This window comes from Bombus impatiens, unplaced genomic scaffold, assembly GCF_000188095.3.
Source record: "Bombus impatiens unplaced genomic scaffold, BIMP_2.2 scf_0102, whole genome shotgun sequence".
Taxonomy (NCBI): Eukaryota; Metazoa; Arthropoda; class Insecta; order Hymenoptera; family Apidae; genus Bombus; species Bombus impatiens.
The window spans coordinates 4,646,157-4,665,405 of NT_176521.1; the positions used below are offsets into that span (position 1 = coordinate 4,646,157).

Consider the following 19,249-nt stretch of genomic DNA (forward strand, 5'->3'; position numbering starts at 1 on the left):
AAAAGAAGTCGAAAATATAGAATACAAATTTTTCGTTTGAGGCTTTGTTTTCGAGAAAATCGACTTTGAATTTTCGCTCGGTACGCCTGCACTTTATCACGTCTCGTTATAACGGATCTCACTGTAGATCGTTGTCTCGATGGAAAAATTAAAAAAAATAATTTTTATTCTACATTTTCGACTTCTTTTTTCGCGTAGAATCGCCCCCTTTCCGCTTGTACCACCAGTTACCAATCACCCTGTATAATCGAATCTTAACCAAGCGAATTCGAGACAGACATGAGCTTTCCTCGTTACAATGATTTCCTATTTTAAGTTAATCGAAGAGAAAAAGAAATGATTAAACAAATAAAAAATATGTAGGATATATGTTACCTTTTTTTATATTTATCAACGTGTCAAATTGATCATAAGATCTGGATCATTTTCAATTTAGAATCCTGAAAAGTTTCTTTCTACGATTTTCGTTTTAGTATTACTAAATCACGAAACAGTCGAAGAATTGAATATATCTTCTTTGAAAATTTGTATGTGTTTTAGCTATGAACGCAAAGTGCTCTCGAACGACAGTAGTATTTCCAGATGGTCCACAAATTCTTGAGGAAAAAAGAGAAGCTCGAACGCACGAAAGCTTTCAATACTAAAGCTTCGTTACTTTCAACCTGTGCGTGTCTATTGAACATTTTTTCAGTCGTGTCCTTTTAAGATTCTCTAGAAATTCGGACTTATATGAAATCTGGAAGATTCCGGATTTCCAATATCTTCTTTGTCGTTAGTTAAAGGACGAAACTTTCGAGGTTCTACAATTTCCAGATCCGTAAACTTTTCAAATGGTTGATGAATCGAATGTAAAAGCACAATTTGAATGTAGAAACGTTGAGAGAATTTTCTTTCAAGAACTAAAGCAAAAGTCCTGGAAAATTAGAGAAGTTCTCCGTCACTTGTGTGACTTGCTTTTCGATAATTTCAAATATCTCAAATGCAACCAGAAGTGATCCATTTTAAAAACAGATCGATGCTTCGCAACGCTTTGAAAGCAACTTAAATTATTCCAAACTATCCGCTATTCTAGATTGCACTGATAAACTATTATATTTAACCCATAACTGCTACGTTGATATAGAAACTCTACGCGAGTTCACTAGTTGTGAACTGCTCTGCAATAAAAATTTCAATTTCATATTCTTGTAGGCTATAAATAAATATAAAATCCAATATCGTAATATTTTTAATTAATCGACATCGTAAATGTAACATTGTAATATCGTAAATAATGTAAAAATATAAATAACTTTAATGTTACACGGTTTGTAATTATTAATAAAATAGTAACCGAAGGTTAGCGACACTCAGTGCCATTTGTTACTTGAAAACAAAATTACGACGATATTTACAACATTCGAAATATCGCGTTATCTTACGTAGCAGTTAAGGGTTGATCATCCCTCAATCGCAATCGAATGATCTTAAAAATGAATTGTCATTCGTCTAAACTGCATTCTTTTGAAAATCATATAATTTAAAATTTCTGTCTTATTCTAAATACCAAATTGATCCGGTTAATACAATAAATAATCGCTGACAGATTACTCAAGCGTCTTGGTCGCCATGAAAGGTCGTCCTTGTCGAGATTCGTGAACGTTGGTGATCATCATCATCGACGTACGGCCCAACCGATGGTATAATTGCGGGAAGACCTTCCCGTGCGGTGTAGACGATCTGTGGAAAAAAGTCGCCCATCGATGGCCTTGTGTGAGAACATGTGACCAAGCTTGCTGATCTGGGATCCTCGAGACCACTGAATCGATCGATCATTTGACGAAAAACACGGCGATTGCGTTTCTTTTCGAAGAAAATTCGACGTATCGTTATTTATATAATTGTGTCATGGAGAACGTGGCTGTTGCAATATAAGGCAGAATTTGTTTAAAAGATTTCAACGTGGAGAAAACGGAATTTGAAAATTCATTGGATACTCTTGATTAACCTCGATTAACTAAAATTAGAAGTCAAGTATTTATTAATTATTTTTAACAGTGAACGAAGATAATGAATATTATAGAAACTAACGATTTTTTTTTTTAACAAGTAAAAATATTGGAAAAAGTCTTCCTTCTTCTAAAAATCCAACAAGTTAAGATCTTTAAACTTGATTTTCCAAAGAATAAAAGTCATATTATGTCGTATTGAAGGATTCTTGTCCGGTATGAAATCACTATTTTCATTTATATCGCTTGTTTCAGGAAACCACTTCGTATCACGAAGATACTTTTCAAATAGTTGGAAGAGATTACAGGAGGATATTTTTGAACATGGGGAAACGTTGAGTATTTTAAACAGTTGTTGAAGTGGAGGATAATGCATCGAGGATTTCGAACGAGACTAAATGACTTACGGAGCAGATAATATTGAACTAAATGGGAAAGGAGGTTTTTAGAAAGGTAAGTTCTAAAAATAATTTTTACTGAGCAAATAGCTTTTTTGCATTCGGTCTCTTTAAATGAATAATCGAACGGTAATTTCAAAGTAGAGCAGCATATGGTCCCAATTGAAGAAAGTAACAATTATTATTTTAAGTGTGCTTCGACGAGCTTGAAGCTTCTTTAAAAATAACCTCTTCTCATTTATTTATTCGGTTCACGACATATGAAACTCGCATATTTTAAGCGATAATGGGGTCAGAATGCACATATAGATCGATGTAACATTCTTGAATAATTTGAAACTTCTCAAACTACGAGATTAAAGGTACGAGCAATAAAAGAAAATTTGTTCTAAGGCAGAAAGAATTAGAGTTAAAATATAAAGCAATTTAGCCTCGACATTCTTTTGAATATAACATCGCTTGGCTGCAACAATTCTCCAGATAGAACTGTCTTGAATTATTTCGATTGGAGTCGTTCTCTAGACGCGAATTTCACTGGAGACGTTGTCGTGGAAATGTCCTGCTTCTGCATTCAATTGCATGTGATCTAAGTAATGATAAACACCGATAATGGAAAATTCACGGCGAATAATTTACTTAGTGTATCTAACTGGATTCTTAGCTGGATTCGTTTCTTGATTATAGAAAAGATGTAAATTAATTCGAGCTTTAAGTAATGCGAGTAGCAGGTACTTTTAACGCAAACACGACGATTAAGGATTAAAAATTACTTGTAAAAAAGAGCTTCAAAAAATTTTACAGGAACTAATTTTCTTAAAATAATTGAAACTTTGAGAATTTCATTGAAATATATTGCGTAACTGTATACTAATATTACGCGTATAATATTAAAAACAAAGTATTTCTACCTTTAATTTACGTTCAAAAAATTTCTTTTTGCTAAATAATGTAACTTTCAGATATGGAAAATCCTGCTAGCTCGGAATAACTCGAGGCAAGCTCTTTTTTCCACTTTCAGGAAATGTTTCCCTCTTAGGAAACAGGGATGTTCTACATGTGTATTGAATCGTAACATCTAATGAACACGTGTTTGCTTGAAAGCACTTCCTGAGTTTTAAAATGTGCACTTAAGAATATATAAATAGGAACGGTCTGTATTTCAATTAGCTAGTTCCTGAAAAAGAATCGTCTTTCTTGCAATCGGAAGCTTAAAGTTTACATTCACAGTAAAATCTATAAACCAGCTACCCTCCGTTACTTGTTATACAAAATAACGTAAAACTAACACTCAATAGGAGACAAATTCTACAACGTTTCTTTACTATTTCTGAAGTTTAAACTATTTGTTGTTGTTTTTAAATATTCCAAGTATTCCTAGACAAATATAAATCAAGTTGAAGATAAATACTCCATCGAGTACAAACTATAGAAACCTTCTTCTCATTTGACTTTCTTCCCTTAATCTTTTGACAATTTATTTCCAATAAATTTCATCGGAGATTACCTCAAGATCGTTAACTTTTTCTCAGATGTAGCGAACATCTTCAGGTGAGCACAGATTAGATAGCAAACATGTTATAGATTATAACATATTATTATATGATTATGATTATATGATAGTAAACATTAGATAGCAAGCAGATAGATAATAAATATTCCCAAAATATACCTAAATAGCATTTTCAAATATCTAACACATTTTTAAACAGACGCAAACCAATTTAAATACTCGATCGACTATACTTTCCAATTCTTCAAATATAATTCAAGCGCAATGGAAAGATCCATCAACTCCCCGAATATCCCTAAATACGTTCTTGAACGCGAATAACAGTTTTCACGCTCTCTGTCGCTTAACGTCAACGACATCGAAATTTCAAAGGTTCATCGAAACGATAATTGTGCACGAGATCCGCGAGTTACAAACAGCGACGAGAGCGTAATGAATGATTTAAATTCCAGCGAGCTATGCTCGCGTTCAACCTCGATTCGTAGCTCGCGGAGATATAAATGGACGCGGAGGACTCTGAGGCCGAGGAAGATCAAAGCGACGCGACGCGACAGGGACAAAGCACGAAACGTGAAAAAACCGTGGCCACAGAAAAATGTCGGCCGACAGTTTGCAGTGACAGCATCTTTCGGAGGGATAATCCCAGCGGATACAGTATTCTCTTTTATTCCGTGACGCACGCGATTCCTAAAGTTTCAGTAATTAACGCGAACGGTTGTACGCCAGCCAACGTTTGTTTCACCGTGAAAATCTTCGGTTTTGAAAGGCTTAGGCTGTCCCTGCTGTTGTGCGGGAAAATTTCGTCGGAAAAAGTTACGAATAAGTTGAAACGATGGCGAAAGTCGACGATTGGAATATAATTCTAAAGGATAGTTTATTGAAGAATGTGAATATGAAAAGTGTGTGGCGTTTCTTGTGTTGGAAAATGGAAATATTAATACATTCTTTTTGTTTCTCTTTTTTCGTTAATTGAGATTTCGTGAAAATAATAGAAATAGAAATTTTGTTAATAAAGATGTTACATAGAATTTTCATATATTATATATTATATATTATTATACAGATAGTTAATATCTAAATATTAGTATAAGAAGCCTTTGATTTTCTTTCAACAGATTAGAGAATAAATTAAAATTTTAAAGTGTCTTTATTATTTTCTGGTATATAATGTGTTTCATAGAAAGAAAATAATGATAAGTAGTGGAGATTAAAGTTACCTTTTAAGAATGTAAAGCATATAGAGAGATTACAGCTAGATTACAAAATCATGTAACGTGTCTGTATGATAGATACAGATAGATAGGAAGAGATTATACAATAAAAATATATAGATTATATAAAAAAAAGGATTGATTAGAAGATTATACAATCTATGTGTATTTATCTTGCTGTTCATTATCTTATTACGTAAAATGTTTGTATAACTGTGCATTTTATACACACAGATTGTAGAAAAGTTAATTCAAATTTAACTCGTCGAACATAATTTAGAAAATGAAAATAATTATATTTGCTACTGTTTCAGTTCCTTATCGAAACGTATGTATCTGCTTTGAAAAAGAAGAAATCAATACGTATTTAAACCTAAACAATAAGTGTTTAAGTGTTTCATTTTGTAAAAAGAAATGTGATAATAATATCTGTATTTCCAATAACAATATTGCAGACAATGTAGAGGATTTCGAAATCGACGATTATTTTTGATAATTCACGCACGTTTTATCGTATTTAAATAAATACGATTTCTGCCTATAAAAATAAATACTTTTTCTTAAAAGGAAATTTATATCGAATATTTGTATTATAATTGTACTTATGTATATACATTTGTCAAATGTAGCGAATCGTTCTGAAATTTATTTGCGCTGAACGAAAATTAAAATTGAAGGAAAAAGACATCGGGTATCGAAGATTAATTATACGAAATATATTGCTCGAACTAGAAAATAATTTATCAAGGCTTTATCTTCGCGACACGCTTCGAAATTCCAGCACGGACGCATAAAAATTTCAAATTTTTCTTATACTTGGAAAACGGCTCTCCGATCGTGTAAACCAGCAAACAAATTACAACTTCGACGGAAATTACTATCTGGGATGTGCAAGCGTGGTACGCGCATTTTTAACGTGTCACCAACGTTTTCAACGATCTCGATAAGCAAAAAAGGTCTCCGTGCCGTTGGCAAATCGATTCTATCGGCGAGCGACGCGTTATTATGCAGAATATTGTTTAAAGTGCAAACACTGGCTCGGCCTGTATGCATTGGATGCAACATGTATTAATTAAAATCAGCCAGTCGTGACAATTTTAGGGAGAATCGATGAAACATTATGAACATTTGCTCCAGTTGAATTACTATTTTCGAGAATATATTCAAAGCAGAGTTATACTGATTGAACAACATAACGTTGATTTTTATCGAATATTTTACGATCTTTCTGTCTATCTAAAGGAAGCTGAAATAATTTATATATTCGTATAATATAACGAAAAAATTGTCACACTGATAAACATCCATCTATAGCACATTCGATGCGTTATATACAATTTTTTATTTTTTCTTTGTCTTTTAAAAAGTACGATATTTATTTACCTTTTATTTATGCACAGCGACTACAAAAAGTATCTACATACTATTGTATTTATTATAGCATTTACGTACTAATTAACACCAAATATATTATATTTCGTATGAGATAGTAGTATTTTCAGGATTACAAAAATTTTATGTTATGAACGTACGAGTAAAATTGATATTATAACGTAAAACCTGATTGGAGAATAAAGCTACTATATGCAAATAGTTTTTATAGCTATTTTTACTCTTACGCCTGAGGTGGTGTCACTGAAGCAAAATTTGCTCTTTTTTATATATATAATTCTTAATTATTATTTTTAAATAATTATTAATTATTATTATATAAATAATTTTTAATTTCACGATCCCTGAAAAAGAAAAAACGAATTTTTAGTTTGACGATTCTTGAAAAGCGTACTTCTAGTTTGAAGTAGCAGTTTCCTCTTCCGATCTGGTCATAAATCAAAATTTGCGTTTCAAAACAGGGAATAATATGTAACATTTTCAAACGAAAGCTACCAGTTATTGAAACATTTTAGTATTTGCAGTTAACAAAATATTTTCCTCCAAAATTATACAAACATCTATACATAAATAGAAAAATCTTATTTTTTTATTTTAATTAAATTGAAGCTGTGAGAACTACAAATATAATGCGATATATCAAACTTTTAATTCAATTTCATTAATAAAATTTTTCTTTGAAAAAAGCAATTACATTATATCGAACGCGAGTCACACGAAAAAATCTATCATATTACGAAAGGATTTCAGCTGGAAACCACAACAGTGACAGCGTCAATATGCGAACAACATTGATATTTGATATTTAAACAGCAAACTGTGGTTCCGCGTATTGCTTTTACAAACACAGTCTTGATTTTAGTCCGGTGTAAACGAAACTGACAGATTTCATGAATAAACTGTTTGTTATTCGACGACGATAAATGCATCAATTTTCAGCATTTCACCTCGAATCACATACCCTCCGACATTCTGTCTCGTCATCTTCCTCCTTCAAAATTTTTGACGTTTGCTTTCGAGAAAATAGTTCAGCCAATATTTTACGGTATTAATTTTAAACAACATACGGATCGCTATGTTAGAGGAAATACAGGATAATAAGTAAAAAACTACAATTACGATTTTTTTTTTATATATAGAAAATATCGCCGTTTATAAAATAAAAAAGTGTTAAAAAGTAATTAAAACGAACAAGGAAAGTGTTATTACGTATTCCTAGGTAAATGCAATGTATTAAATTTGAAAGACTAATTAACACGTTCGAAATTATACAATGCAGCAATTGCAATATCTTTTTTTGCAAAAATTCGACTGCAATAAATTCCCAATAATACGTATCATCAAAAAACGAAGTCGAAAGTCGTTGGAAATGGAAAAAACAAATTCAGGTTGACGCGAATGGTAAAATTTGTCCGTCGATTTCCGAAACATTTCCGTTGATTTCTCATCAGGATGCCACCGTTGAAAGGGAGGGCCATTTTTTCTCCACAAATCATGAGGAATCGCGAACGACTATCGTATGGAAAACTTTCGGTAGAAATCAGATTTATCGGTGTGCCGTAATTTTTTTACAGAATAGGAGCGGCTGTGTCTGCCAGCGGGAGATAAATGAAACGCAGCCACGAAAAGTTTCGCGATCTGAATGGCGCATCCCGAATGTAGTCAAAAAGTATTTCGAGTATCGATCCACCGTTAGAACAGTAGCAGAATCGATGCGTGACTACCTTTCTTCTGAAATTACACAATTCAAACCTCCACAGAGGAATTAAACTAAAAATTCACTTCTCCAAATTCCTTCCACCGAATCGTAATTTTTATCGGGAAGCATATAAAACATTTGACTTAACAGAATTCGCACAATGTAACGGAGACATTAACGATCACTTACGAAGTGAAAATATCACATTATAGAATTCTCATCACAGAAGCAGAATATTAATAACTAATTGATCAGTGATGAAAATCGTGAAAGGTTTAATGAAAGTTCGTGATAATTTGTCAAGCTTGTCTCTTCCTTTCTAAGTGTCCTAATTCTTACGAACGAAGGTGTACCTGACTTGATAGTTTTATTTCCGTATCGAAACTATAATAAAAATGTCTAAATATCCATTGAAAGTATTACCAAACCAATATATCGAAAAATTGCATATAAAACCAATGTATCTACCTAAAGGCCGTAACACCAATCCATCGATAAAATCTTCTTAAAAACAGAAACCCAACGAAACGTCTTACGTGTCCTTTATAAAATCATCGTTTACGCAACCGACTAACCAGATTCTCCGGGGGAAAAGCCACAATTTTCAAGAGGATATTCTATTAGCGAGTGTTCGTCAGCGAAGCCCGCGATGTCGTTTTACGCGGTTGCAACTGTACGCGTAATGATAAAGGGGGTGAGAGGTGGCGAATTCGGAAGCAAGCCGGACGAGAGAAAAGGCTCGTTTCACGGGACATTAAATTCCGACGTGGCACGTCCACTCGCGGATATATTCCTAAAAGGTTGTTGCGTCTAGGAAAACGCGAACACGAAGGAAAAATGGATGAAGAGAAAATAGCTGGGTGAAATTGGTGGAAGTTTCTCCCTGGCTGAGCGAGAGGATGAAACCCAGTGACGTGTCAATCGAGTGTGAAACGTTCGACTTCGTGATTCGAAGAAGTTTTCTTCTCTTCTCGTTTGCATTACGTCACCGGGCGAATCCGGTTGCCTGAAATCGTGAAACGCTTCCGTCGACGATCAACGTCGTCCGTGCGCATCGCTGCTTCAGTTTCGATGGCTGTTTGCAACCGATTTCCCACGCGAAAATAGTTCCTTCATTGGTCATCGTTTGAATTTCCAGGGCAGGGAAATCTTCGCTTGCACGGGACGAGTTCGATTGGTTCGCTTGGAAAGGACTTACGATGGGATTGCCGACGCCAGGATCGTTTACTTTTCGGGCTGTCTTTGGAGCTTGTAATAAACGTGAGTGGAATTGTAGAATTTGATGAGAGTTTGGGTAGAATTGTATTATTGTTCGAAAATTGTTCACCCGTATTGATTGGTGCTTGATCGACTAAGTTTCTTCGGCACAACGAAACTAATACCATTAGAGAAATATCACAAGCTGTGATCAGTGGCAATACATTTTTCTTGCGTAAGAGGAACGAGAAAGTTTGATAAATAATTCGTTTAACAATTTTTTACCTTTCAGAAATTGCTCGTGTTCGTTAACTGGTTAAATTTTGGGATAGAAATTCTACTGGTGTGACAATTGGGAACAATCGAGCTTCTAAAGTTCTCCATAGAATAACTATATTAACATACGACAAAACACGACAAGTCGTGGGTAAGAAACTAAAAAAAAAAAAAAGAGAAAAAAGAAAAAATGATGTATTATATACTTTTAAAGTCAAAGATAAAACAACGCTATATTAAAAATGGTATATCATCGAACGTGTTTTGATATTTAAACAATAAATTACGAATAATATCGAGTCGAGTTTAATAAAATTTTGATACACCTTAATTACAATCGAAACTGATTGAATCTGACCGAATAAAATCTGCGTTCAAACGAATAAGTGTATGAAATCGAATGAATTGCACTTTATTTTCCTAACGATATTGAAATCAACATTCTGCTTGATTTTGATTCAGCGAAACTCTTTTTCCTTAAGAGAAAATAGATCGTGTAATCATTAAGACGCCTTTTATGGTGGAATCGCTAATCTAGGTGGTCCATCACTTTTCTTCGCCGAGCTCGGGCAGAAAGCTTTCCGATTGACGTGCAACTTGCTGAGCAGAGTAATTAAGGCTAGTGTGTCGATGATCGGACTTAACCCAGCTCGGAACCAGAAAGAGCGCATCGATCGATCTTGACGCCACACTAGATTAATCGTAAGGGAAGGAAGCATCGTCTGGATTTGAATGGTACAAATTGAAACCCTTGTAACTTCCTACTACTCGAGGGCCAAGGATTTCCCAACTTTGGAACATAGAAATTCGCAATTTCGCAAATTCAATGAACCGCGTGCGAGACGAAATGGCTCCTCGTTCGAACGAATTATGTATATTAATTGGAATATTTTTAAGCAGGGATTCATAGTATTACAGTTTCAACCTTTACGATCCGAATCGTCCTCCTTAAGTGAAAAAGATATTAGTTTCGTGTAGCTAAATCTCGGGCCTTAAGAAATGAGAAAATTGAAAACGTTGCTGCGATAAGGAGGCAGCTTCATTTTCTATAATAATTTGAGTTACGTAACGAAAACCAGCTAAAATCGATCGATCGAGATCGATTATAAGTATAAATTCACGGTCAATATAATAACCGTACTAATAAATTTTTGTAGCTTTCGAGACGAAACCTACGTCTTTCTTTCCCTTCTAAAAACTATTAATAACTATAAATATTATTTCAATGCTATAGTTGCCTTCTTATTACTGCAAATGAATCTAAAATGATTCTAGTTGCAGCTAGATATATGGAGCCTCGAGGCTTTTCATACGAATTATAAATTATGAGTTAATTGTTCCAAATAAAAGTCTACGGTTGAAGAGAGGGAAAGAGAGGGTAGAAAGGAGGTCACTGTCCAATTAAGAAAGAAATTTTTGACATTAATTTAGGATAATCAGACAGCAATTCTATAATGGAATGTAGTTGTTATCTGAAGCACGATAATTAAATTTTATATGTTGTAAAAATAGCATAAAGTAATTAAAATTCTTATACTGAAGAAGGTTTAACTAATGTCTTACAAAAAAATTGCTGTTAGAACCTAGAAAGTCTGTATTTCTGTGGACAATATAAACAGATGTGTCGAAGGATAGACAGACGTATTGTAAACTCGTGACGTACGAGCAATTTATGGACACGGGATATGTTGTCCCTTGGGCCTGGTCCTTACATTGACCTACTATCATCACCTAATCTCCCAATGATCAAGGTAGATTACATACACGAGATCCTACGAGAATTACCTAATAATTACCTAAGATCAAAGATGTCCACTGATTCGTGAAAGATCTGGAATTATTTTGCAATTAATTTACATCTACAGTAGATCCCTTGCTAATTCTATTAAATTAATGCGACAAGTATCCAATCACAACTTTCTTTATTTCAATAGCTTCGCAATCTAAAAGTATTCCAAAGTGGAAGAATTCCAAGTTGATATCCCTTTCGATTGACTTAATTTTGAAGAACAAATTTATTTCTATTGCATATCCTAATATTAAACGTACGAGTAACTTCATAACATTTAAATTTTGCTCAATTGAAAAATCAAATTCGTAAGATAAAATCTTAGTAACTTCCCAATAACTGGATCAAATATCTCTAAAAATATATATACTTTTATACAATTTAATGCAATTAAAGATCTGAAACCCAAGCATTTGTTTTACCCACTTGATGTTGCAACGAGTATTCTACTCGTCTACTATTACGTATCATATTCATCGCGTGCATTTTACCTTTAAATTCCCCATAGATGCATTAAAATCCATAATCCGCTAATAACTTTCCCAATTTCCTCGTAAGCGTTATCGTTGTAACGATCACAAACGAGGGTGTGCCCCTTTCAAAGTTCGCTTAAAAATAATAACAGCGAAAGAGCAGAAAAATTACACGCACAATCGCGTCCCAAGATACTGGAACAGAAAGAGTAGAGGGGTTGTAACGTGTGCCAAAAAACGCGGCCGGTAAAACGAGGAGGGAGATCGATCGTCTGGTTTACGCAAACGTATTGACGTCACGTGAATGCGGCCGTGTTATCGGATTGAGGCATTGCCGCGTTGTTACGTAACGCGTGAGCAAAAGGCGAGTTCCACGACGACAGGATCGTTAATAACCTCGCATTACAGCTTTCGCCGCGATATACGACCGCTGCGGCGCCCTCAGCCCGCGGGGAGACCCTCTACGATCCCTATTTCACGGCGAATTAATTATCAACGTGGCCGCGTAGACTGTGAAACAGAGACGACGCCAGTTTCACCGCTTCCACCGATGACAGTGCATCGGAAGCGCAATAGAATTACGGACCTCAATAATCATCCTGATAAATAATTCTAAGCCTTGTTCTCTACGTTTCGTGCACCTGTTTCGAGACACATTCGACCTATCAGTAACTCATCCTAGTAGTCGAAACTAGTAGTGGAAACCTTTCACGTATATGTCACGCGTGTTGTATGAAACACTTTTTCATTGGCGCTGTTGCGAGTAGATGGTAGATTTTTATGCAAATTCATATTTTCATAAATACAAGTGAAAACAAAGCAAACACTTGTTTCATCCATCGAATGTTACAACGAGCATTATATTTTGAATTCTTATGTATTTTTACGTTTTAGGTATGTGAATTCGATGTTCGTGTTTTTACATGTTTTTTTAAATGCGTATTAAAAAAGTCCGCGATGCAGTTATGAGACTCGATCACGATGATTATATTGGCAGAGTTTGGAAGAAATTTGAAGATACGTATGGAAATTATATTTATGATCATTAGGATCACAAAAAGTATGTAACAGGTTGACTGCCATGCAACTTTTATATATTTCTCTCTGGGAGCAAATACATTGAAATATGCACTGTAACATTCAATATTTGCAAAATATTATATTGTAGTTGTGTCAATTTTTTTTTTTGGCAATGTTATTTATATCATTCACGTTGATAAAAATGTTTTGTTCCATAAAATTTATCTTATCTTAAACATTGTACAAAATTTACTAATCACCGATGAGCATCGTGGCAGTCAACGTGTTAAACAGTCAACTATTAATAAAGCACGACATTCAACCTTAACATTTATTATAAAAGATTATTTTAAAATATTTAAGCCCATGTACCAAAGTAACGGTGGATTTTTTATCCTTTTGGCTACTACGAGGACAAAATCTTGCTTGAATGGCTTGAATATCTTGGCTCGGCTAATGATAAGTTATCGTGAACCATCCATTAACCGTGGTTTCATTACAGGATAATCCTAAAGAACAGGAATTTAATATGACGACATGATACAAAAAATATTGGACGATAAAAATAATAAAACGTAGCGTAACGGTACCCACTGATATGATTTAAACTTTTTATTATCAATTCAATTTTTCTCTCGGTTTTATGAATATATTTACTGGTAATATCAACATACACAAGTACATACATATGTACATATTTCATCACACATCACGGAGTAATCGTCGAATTCGAATAAAACAGCGTGAAATCAAGAATATTATTTTGAATTTTAATTTCATTATCCTGTTGTAGAGAAAACCCTCTTTTGTTTTTTGCAATGATTTTGATTGCTTATTATTTTATTTATTCGTTGTTACACGATGTTTTGATTAATTTCTACCTCTTTACTCGTAACATTCATTTTATCACAATTTCATTCGTCCTTTTACCGACATTGTGGAGAAGAAAAGAAAAAACAGGTCACGAGGAACTATTATAGCTATAACTATGCCATTATGGAAAACGTATAGCTAAAATCCTTGGCTTCGACTGCAGGATTTCCTTGCGACGAAGACTTGGCTTATTCTGGATCAATTTCGCAAACTGAATCGCTTAACCCACTACTCTATGATCATAAGTATACTTTGTAATCATAAGTCGCATAAAGACTGTTACGTAACCACATTCACCGATCCTGTCTTCCTATTTCATATAGGTATATAGATTTATATTCCACATATAAAACTCGCAAATGTGTAAAATATTATAATGCGATCAATCTATTAACCGGAGAAGACGAGTTAACCCATCGGGAATCTTTATATTATTTTTTTTATTTTTAAGTTTCTTTAACATTCGTTTCACAGCTGTCTCAGTCATCGGCACAGATGTGTCGCTAAACTTACTTTTATGAATGTGAATTCAACATACGTATAGTTTCTACGAAACAAGAACTATACATATTATTCTACTATTGAAATATATCTAATTCCATGCGACTTCTACGTGTTTCTGACACTGAACATGAAGCTGAAAGATAACGTTCCGCCTCGGTATAGGAAGTTTCAACAAGCCAGGCAGGTTCCCAAGTCGAGCAAAGAATACACCTGCAGGTATGTCTAACAATGGCAACGTGATAAGTGCGTCTATATCGTCTTTCTTCGCGAGTCCAGTTTTCTTTGATTTACCGTTTCAATCTTAGAAAGAACCTTCACCTTACGCTCAGTATCTCTAAAGTTAAGAGAAACATATATTTTTTACTACTAACCGTATGTAGGAATAATTAATTCTCGGAATTATTTGAGTCTCTAAGAAGCCAAACAGATCAACTTTATTTTCTTTTTTTTTTTTTTTTTTTTTCACTTTTATTAGCTTTTAATTTAACGCCATTAATATTCAATGCCAATTACACAAATGACTTATCTCTGTAAGTTTATTCATCGCGTTCGAGAAAATGACACAAATAATATGGCGAACTCGAAGGTTTTGAAAAACACAGTTTGTAGCATCATCACTTCCCTGTACTTTCCAATTTATGGGCTTGTTCATTCATCAGCGTTTATAAAAGTGAAAGAAAATCAATTTTTATTATTAAATCTATGGAAAGACGGGGCACAATCAGCGCTGAGAATTGTTTCTCAAATGTTGGCGCAAGTTAAAAGAAAAACAATTTTCATCATAAAAGCTGTGATGACGAACAATTAACTCTGACAGTTGTTTATTAACGTTCGCAAAATTTGAAAGGAAACCTATTTTCATGAAACCTATAGAGCGTCGAAAGAATGATTTTTTTTTTAACTTTTGGCAGCATTCATAAACGATTCATTTTAAAAATATTTCCCTGCTATGGGGTTAATAAGAAAGATTGATTTTGCAAAATTTCTACGTCTTTTCTATAGATTTTCATTTATAGTGAAAAATGTCTGAAACGTTGGTTACGTTATAGTAGAAACATCACTGAAATTCTAACAGTGCATCATTACGTGGATTGAACGCACGCCTCGTAATGTCACAGACGTGATACGAATTATGATTTATCAATTATGATTATACTTGCAACAGATTGAAGATCTCTATATACAAATTAATATATCTGAATATGTTATTTCATTAAAACCATAAATACTGCGAAAACCATAAGGTACCTAGTAGAAAAATCGTATAGCGGCAGCATGCAATTAAATCCTATAATGATGTGTAGCACATGATGATGTACGTCCATCGGAAAATCTAAATATAGTAGAACGTGTCGCGGTATAAAGATTAAACTAACGTGTATAAACTGATATTTCCGATATAAAAGTTTCAAACATTCCAAAAACTGAATTCTAGCTTCAATAGACAAACTCTTAACTTTAAACGTTTGGACAAAGATAAACCAATGGATCACAAATATTTCACCAGAGACTTTTTTCATGACATCCGCTTGTAAAAACATCAGGAATAGCTGGTTTCAGGAGAAAAAAAGATCCAATTTAATCGGCTGTAGCAAGAGCCGCAGAGGGGCGTGAATATCGGAAACGCAGCTGAAATGGATAGAAATAGAGGGGAAACGTCGAATTTCCGAAAACTATGAAATTTCTCGAGATGAATGCGCGCACGGTGATAGAGGAATCGACTTTAATATCCAGCGAGGAAAAATTGGTTCACGGGATCTGATGAAAGGGAGAAAAACCGGGCAGCCGAGGAAAAAAGAAGTAGAGGCGGCATCGATGACAGCGTAAAATCCAAAATAGATGAGACGAAATGGTCGACGATTTCTGACGAAGGATAAAAACCGAGGACGGTAAAACGAGAAGTAAAAAAAAAAAAAAAAAAGGAAAAGAGTAAAAAACGAAGGAATAAAAAAATAAAAAGCAAGGCACGGTGAAGAAAAAACTGAGCCGTACGCAGGCCGGCTGAAAAAGTAATTGAAGCTCCAATTGGCAAATAAATTGGCTCGAACTTCTATCGCGAGTCTTGCCGGTTCCGCCGTTTTTCCGCCGGACCTGGCGTTTACCCGCCAATTTCGCGGAACAAAGTAGCACAGCCTGCATCAATCACAGGTAAAACCACGTGAATTTCCCCTGTTCCGCGTGTCTTTGTGCGTGCAAGAATGAAACACGTTGCACCGTGATCGTAATTATTCGAACGATATAACTTTTCAACTACATTTAATGGGTTTGTCTGCAATTTTAACGTCCATTGGTATTTCGTTCGCGTTTCTAGATTGTGTATTCGGTTATAAAATTGATCGCGAATTGGTGGATTGTTTGATCGAAGATGACTTTTTCCGAATTTATGTTTTGTGATAATTTCTTCGTATTTCTTGTATGTGTGTGTGTGTGTTATACTAATATAATTTCTTTGAAATGATAACAGACATTAAAAAACGTTTATAATATAAAATAAAATGAATGAGATATCACTTTAGATTCAGGAAAAATTATTTTGTTTGCGCTAAATCACGATGAAATTTAATGGAAAATGATAGAAATGATGGAATTGCGAATAATAAACATTTCTAATAATAGTTGTTTACGTACTATGTTAAGTTCGTGTATATATAATGATTTCTCAAATAGGAAAAGAATACATGTATTATGTAAATAAAATTTTACTATCATGGGAAGAATCTCTTATAAGGATATGGATGAGAGATATTTTATATTACATTGTTATCACTTCTTGTACTAGAACTATGTGTTTTTATTCGCGTATGGGTCTTTATCTATTTTATTATTTAAAAACATGATAAACTACATCGTTCTAAGTAAACCTTAATTTATCGTCTTGAAGCACGTTAATTCTTTTAGGGTGATTATTTAATATAAACATTTTAGTGTCATTACTTCTTGCAATGGAACCATATGCTCTTATTATTTCGATATACTTTATCATTGCAGAAACCGGCTAAATTTTTATATTATTTGAAATATATGTTAATTCACTTCATTAGAAATTCAATTGCCACTGGTCCAGAATTTCTCATTTTTAGTGCCATGCCTTCTATCTTAAGAAAGTTACGTCGATTTCAAGTCCCAGTTATCTCGTAAACTTTATTCCTAGTCGTATCAGTACCAGGGACTCTCTCTTACCCTGTTTTATTATTTCATTGACTAAAATTTATCTATCTTGAGATGCTCGCTTTCACTTTATGTTAACTGAGTTACACGAACGTAAATGAAATATGAATTAACTATTACGACAAGACAAGTAAATTCTTCATCGAAATCCTAATTAGAATTTTACAAATATACAAAAGCTCAATATACCAAAATTCATATTCTATTATTACAATTGAATGCTTAGACATAGAACTATAACTTCGAATTATAACGGCAAACGTATCGAAAATTGCCGATTAACTATGTATAATAAGTCGACGTTATATCGTATATAATAAGCTAATACAAATACCAAGATAGATAAATCGACAATTTTATACAATCTTTCCCATTTCTTCCGCAATGACCAGGTTGTTTAACTTTTATTCCACAGGACTTCTATCCCAAACAGCACCGTTTCAATATTTACGTATAATAATCCTCGAAACTGGAACTTCCGAGAGAATTTAACACGGACTATCTTCATCTTTTACGTAACTCATAACGCAAACAAGCAATTTGCTTCGGCGTATCAACGCCAAGCGCAGGGGATGAACCGGAAACGGCGCGAAGAGCGCAAACACGTGCAGGTGAAATTGCTCGTAATCGCGTTCCTATACTGAAAATAATCTTCTTCGGTGTATTCGTGGACCGACGTACTTGGCGTTCTAAAATTTAACGAGACCTTCTAGGCGTGGATATTGACCAGGGACGAATTAACCCTACGACTGAATACAAATGGGTTCATTTGCAAAGGAAAGAACAGAGAGTTCAGCGGACAAACAGTCGGCCAAACCTCATTATTATTCTCCCGTCCTTAACATCATTCGCCGTAGTCCTCGGATCTTTCAACTCAAAATCCACCTACAATCGAGTCTACTCAGCTGACAAACGTTCAAAAGGGAAATCGACATAAATTTAATTAACTCACAACGCCAGTGTTCTCCCTTCCACGTGGAACTTGCAGGGTGTCAAAGTATTCCCGACTTAATACCTTTCTGTCATTCGATCGTTCGTTCAGTGTTCTCTTTTAATATTTTCTTACTGGTATTAATCACGGTAGATTAGTCATCATTTAATATGAACCCGTCAAGGATCAATTTTGCATTAACGCAATATTTCACTTGTCATGTCAACTAATTTATCTCATTGGAGTTTGATAAAAATTATATCGATGTGCTATTACTTCATAGAAAATAATGTAATTAGTTGGTTTATATCATCGAATTCTTCGTTCTAACGTTACTGAATATTTCTTTCAATCAGTATCTCCTCTTCCAACTATCTTCTACGATTTAAAATAACACATGCAGAAATTGAGTATTTGTAACGCTATAATGGTAGTGTTCTTTTAATTAAAACATCTCTTCTTTGTATTTCTGATTCGCGTGGTAAAGTTCTTAACACCATCTATCATTCTAATACATTTGTTTTATCTTGATAAAGCAATAAATTGCTTGTTAGGAATTATTTCATTGCTTGGTCCTTAATGGGTTTGCTATGTTTTGGTCCTTGTGAGACCTACACAATCTCTATCAGTGCATATACATAATCAGTTAATTCTAACTCGCATTCGACAATCTGATTATTTATTAACGCTGAAATAATGGTCAAATATTACATTCAACTTTTCTCTTCAACCCAATACTTCTATTTAATACTTGTTAAACATTTGATGACCATCTTACAGATTCACTACTGCAAACCAGTGCGTGCTACCAAGCACTAAT

At 34.1% G+C, this 19,249-nt stretch overlaps 1 protein-coding gene and 1 long non-coding RNA gene across 7 annotated transcripts in view; one reads left to right on the forward strand and one right to left on the reverse strand.

The window, feature by feature from the left end:
- Positions 1–1,477: 1,477 nt before the first annotated feature.
- LOC100741966 (tropomodulin) overlaps positions 1,478–19,249 on the reverse strand; it is a 113,696-nt gene continuing 95,924 nt past the window's right edge. For 4 of the 5 annotated variants that reach the window (XR_004460911.1, XR_001102838.3, XM_012394881.3 and 1 more), the window contains one exon: positions 1,478–1,719. Coding sequence is in view for 1 of the 5 variants with exons in the window: in XM_012394881.3 (XP_012250304.1) it covers positions 1,655–1,719 (65 nt within the window). In the remaining 4 variants the exon portion in view is untranslated. Of the gene's footprint in view, positions 1,720–13,328; positions 13,463–19,249 lie in introns of those variants that run through there. The other variant, XM_012394884.3, reaches the window with a different exon arrangement.
- LOC117151178 lies at positions 8,873–13,279 on the forward strand. 2 transcript variants are annotated; one of them, XR_004460913.1, is made up of 2 exons: positions 8,873–9,458; positions 9,688–13,279. It is a non-coding gene; the product is annotated as an uncharacterized LOC117151178 (long non-coding RNA). The 2 variants fall into 2 exon arrangements; XR_004460912.1 differs by having other exon boundaries at positions 10,154–13,279.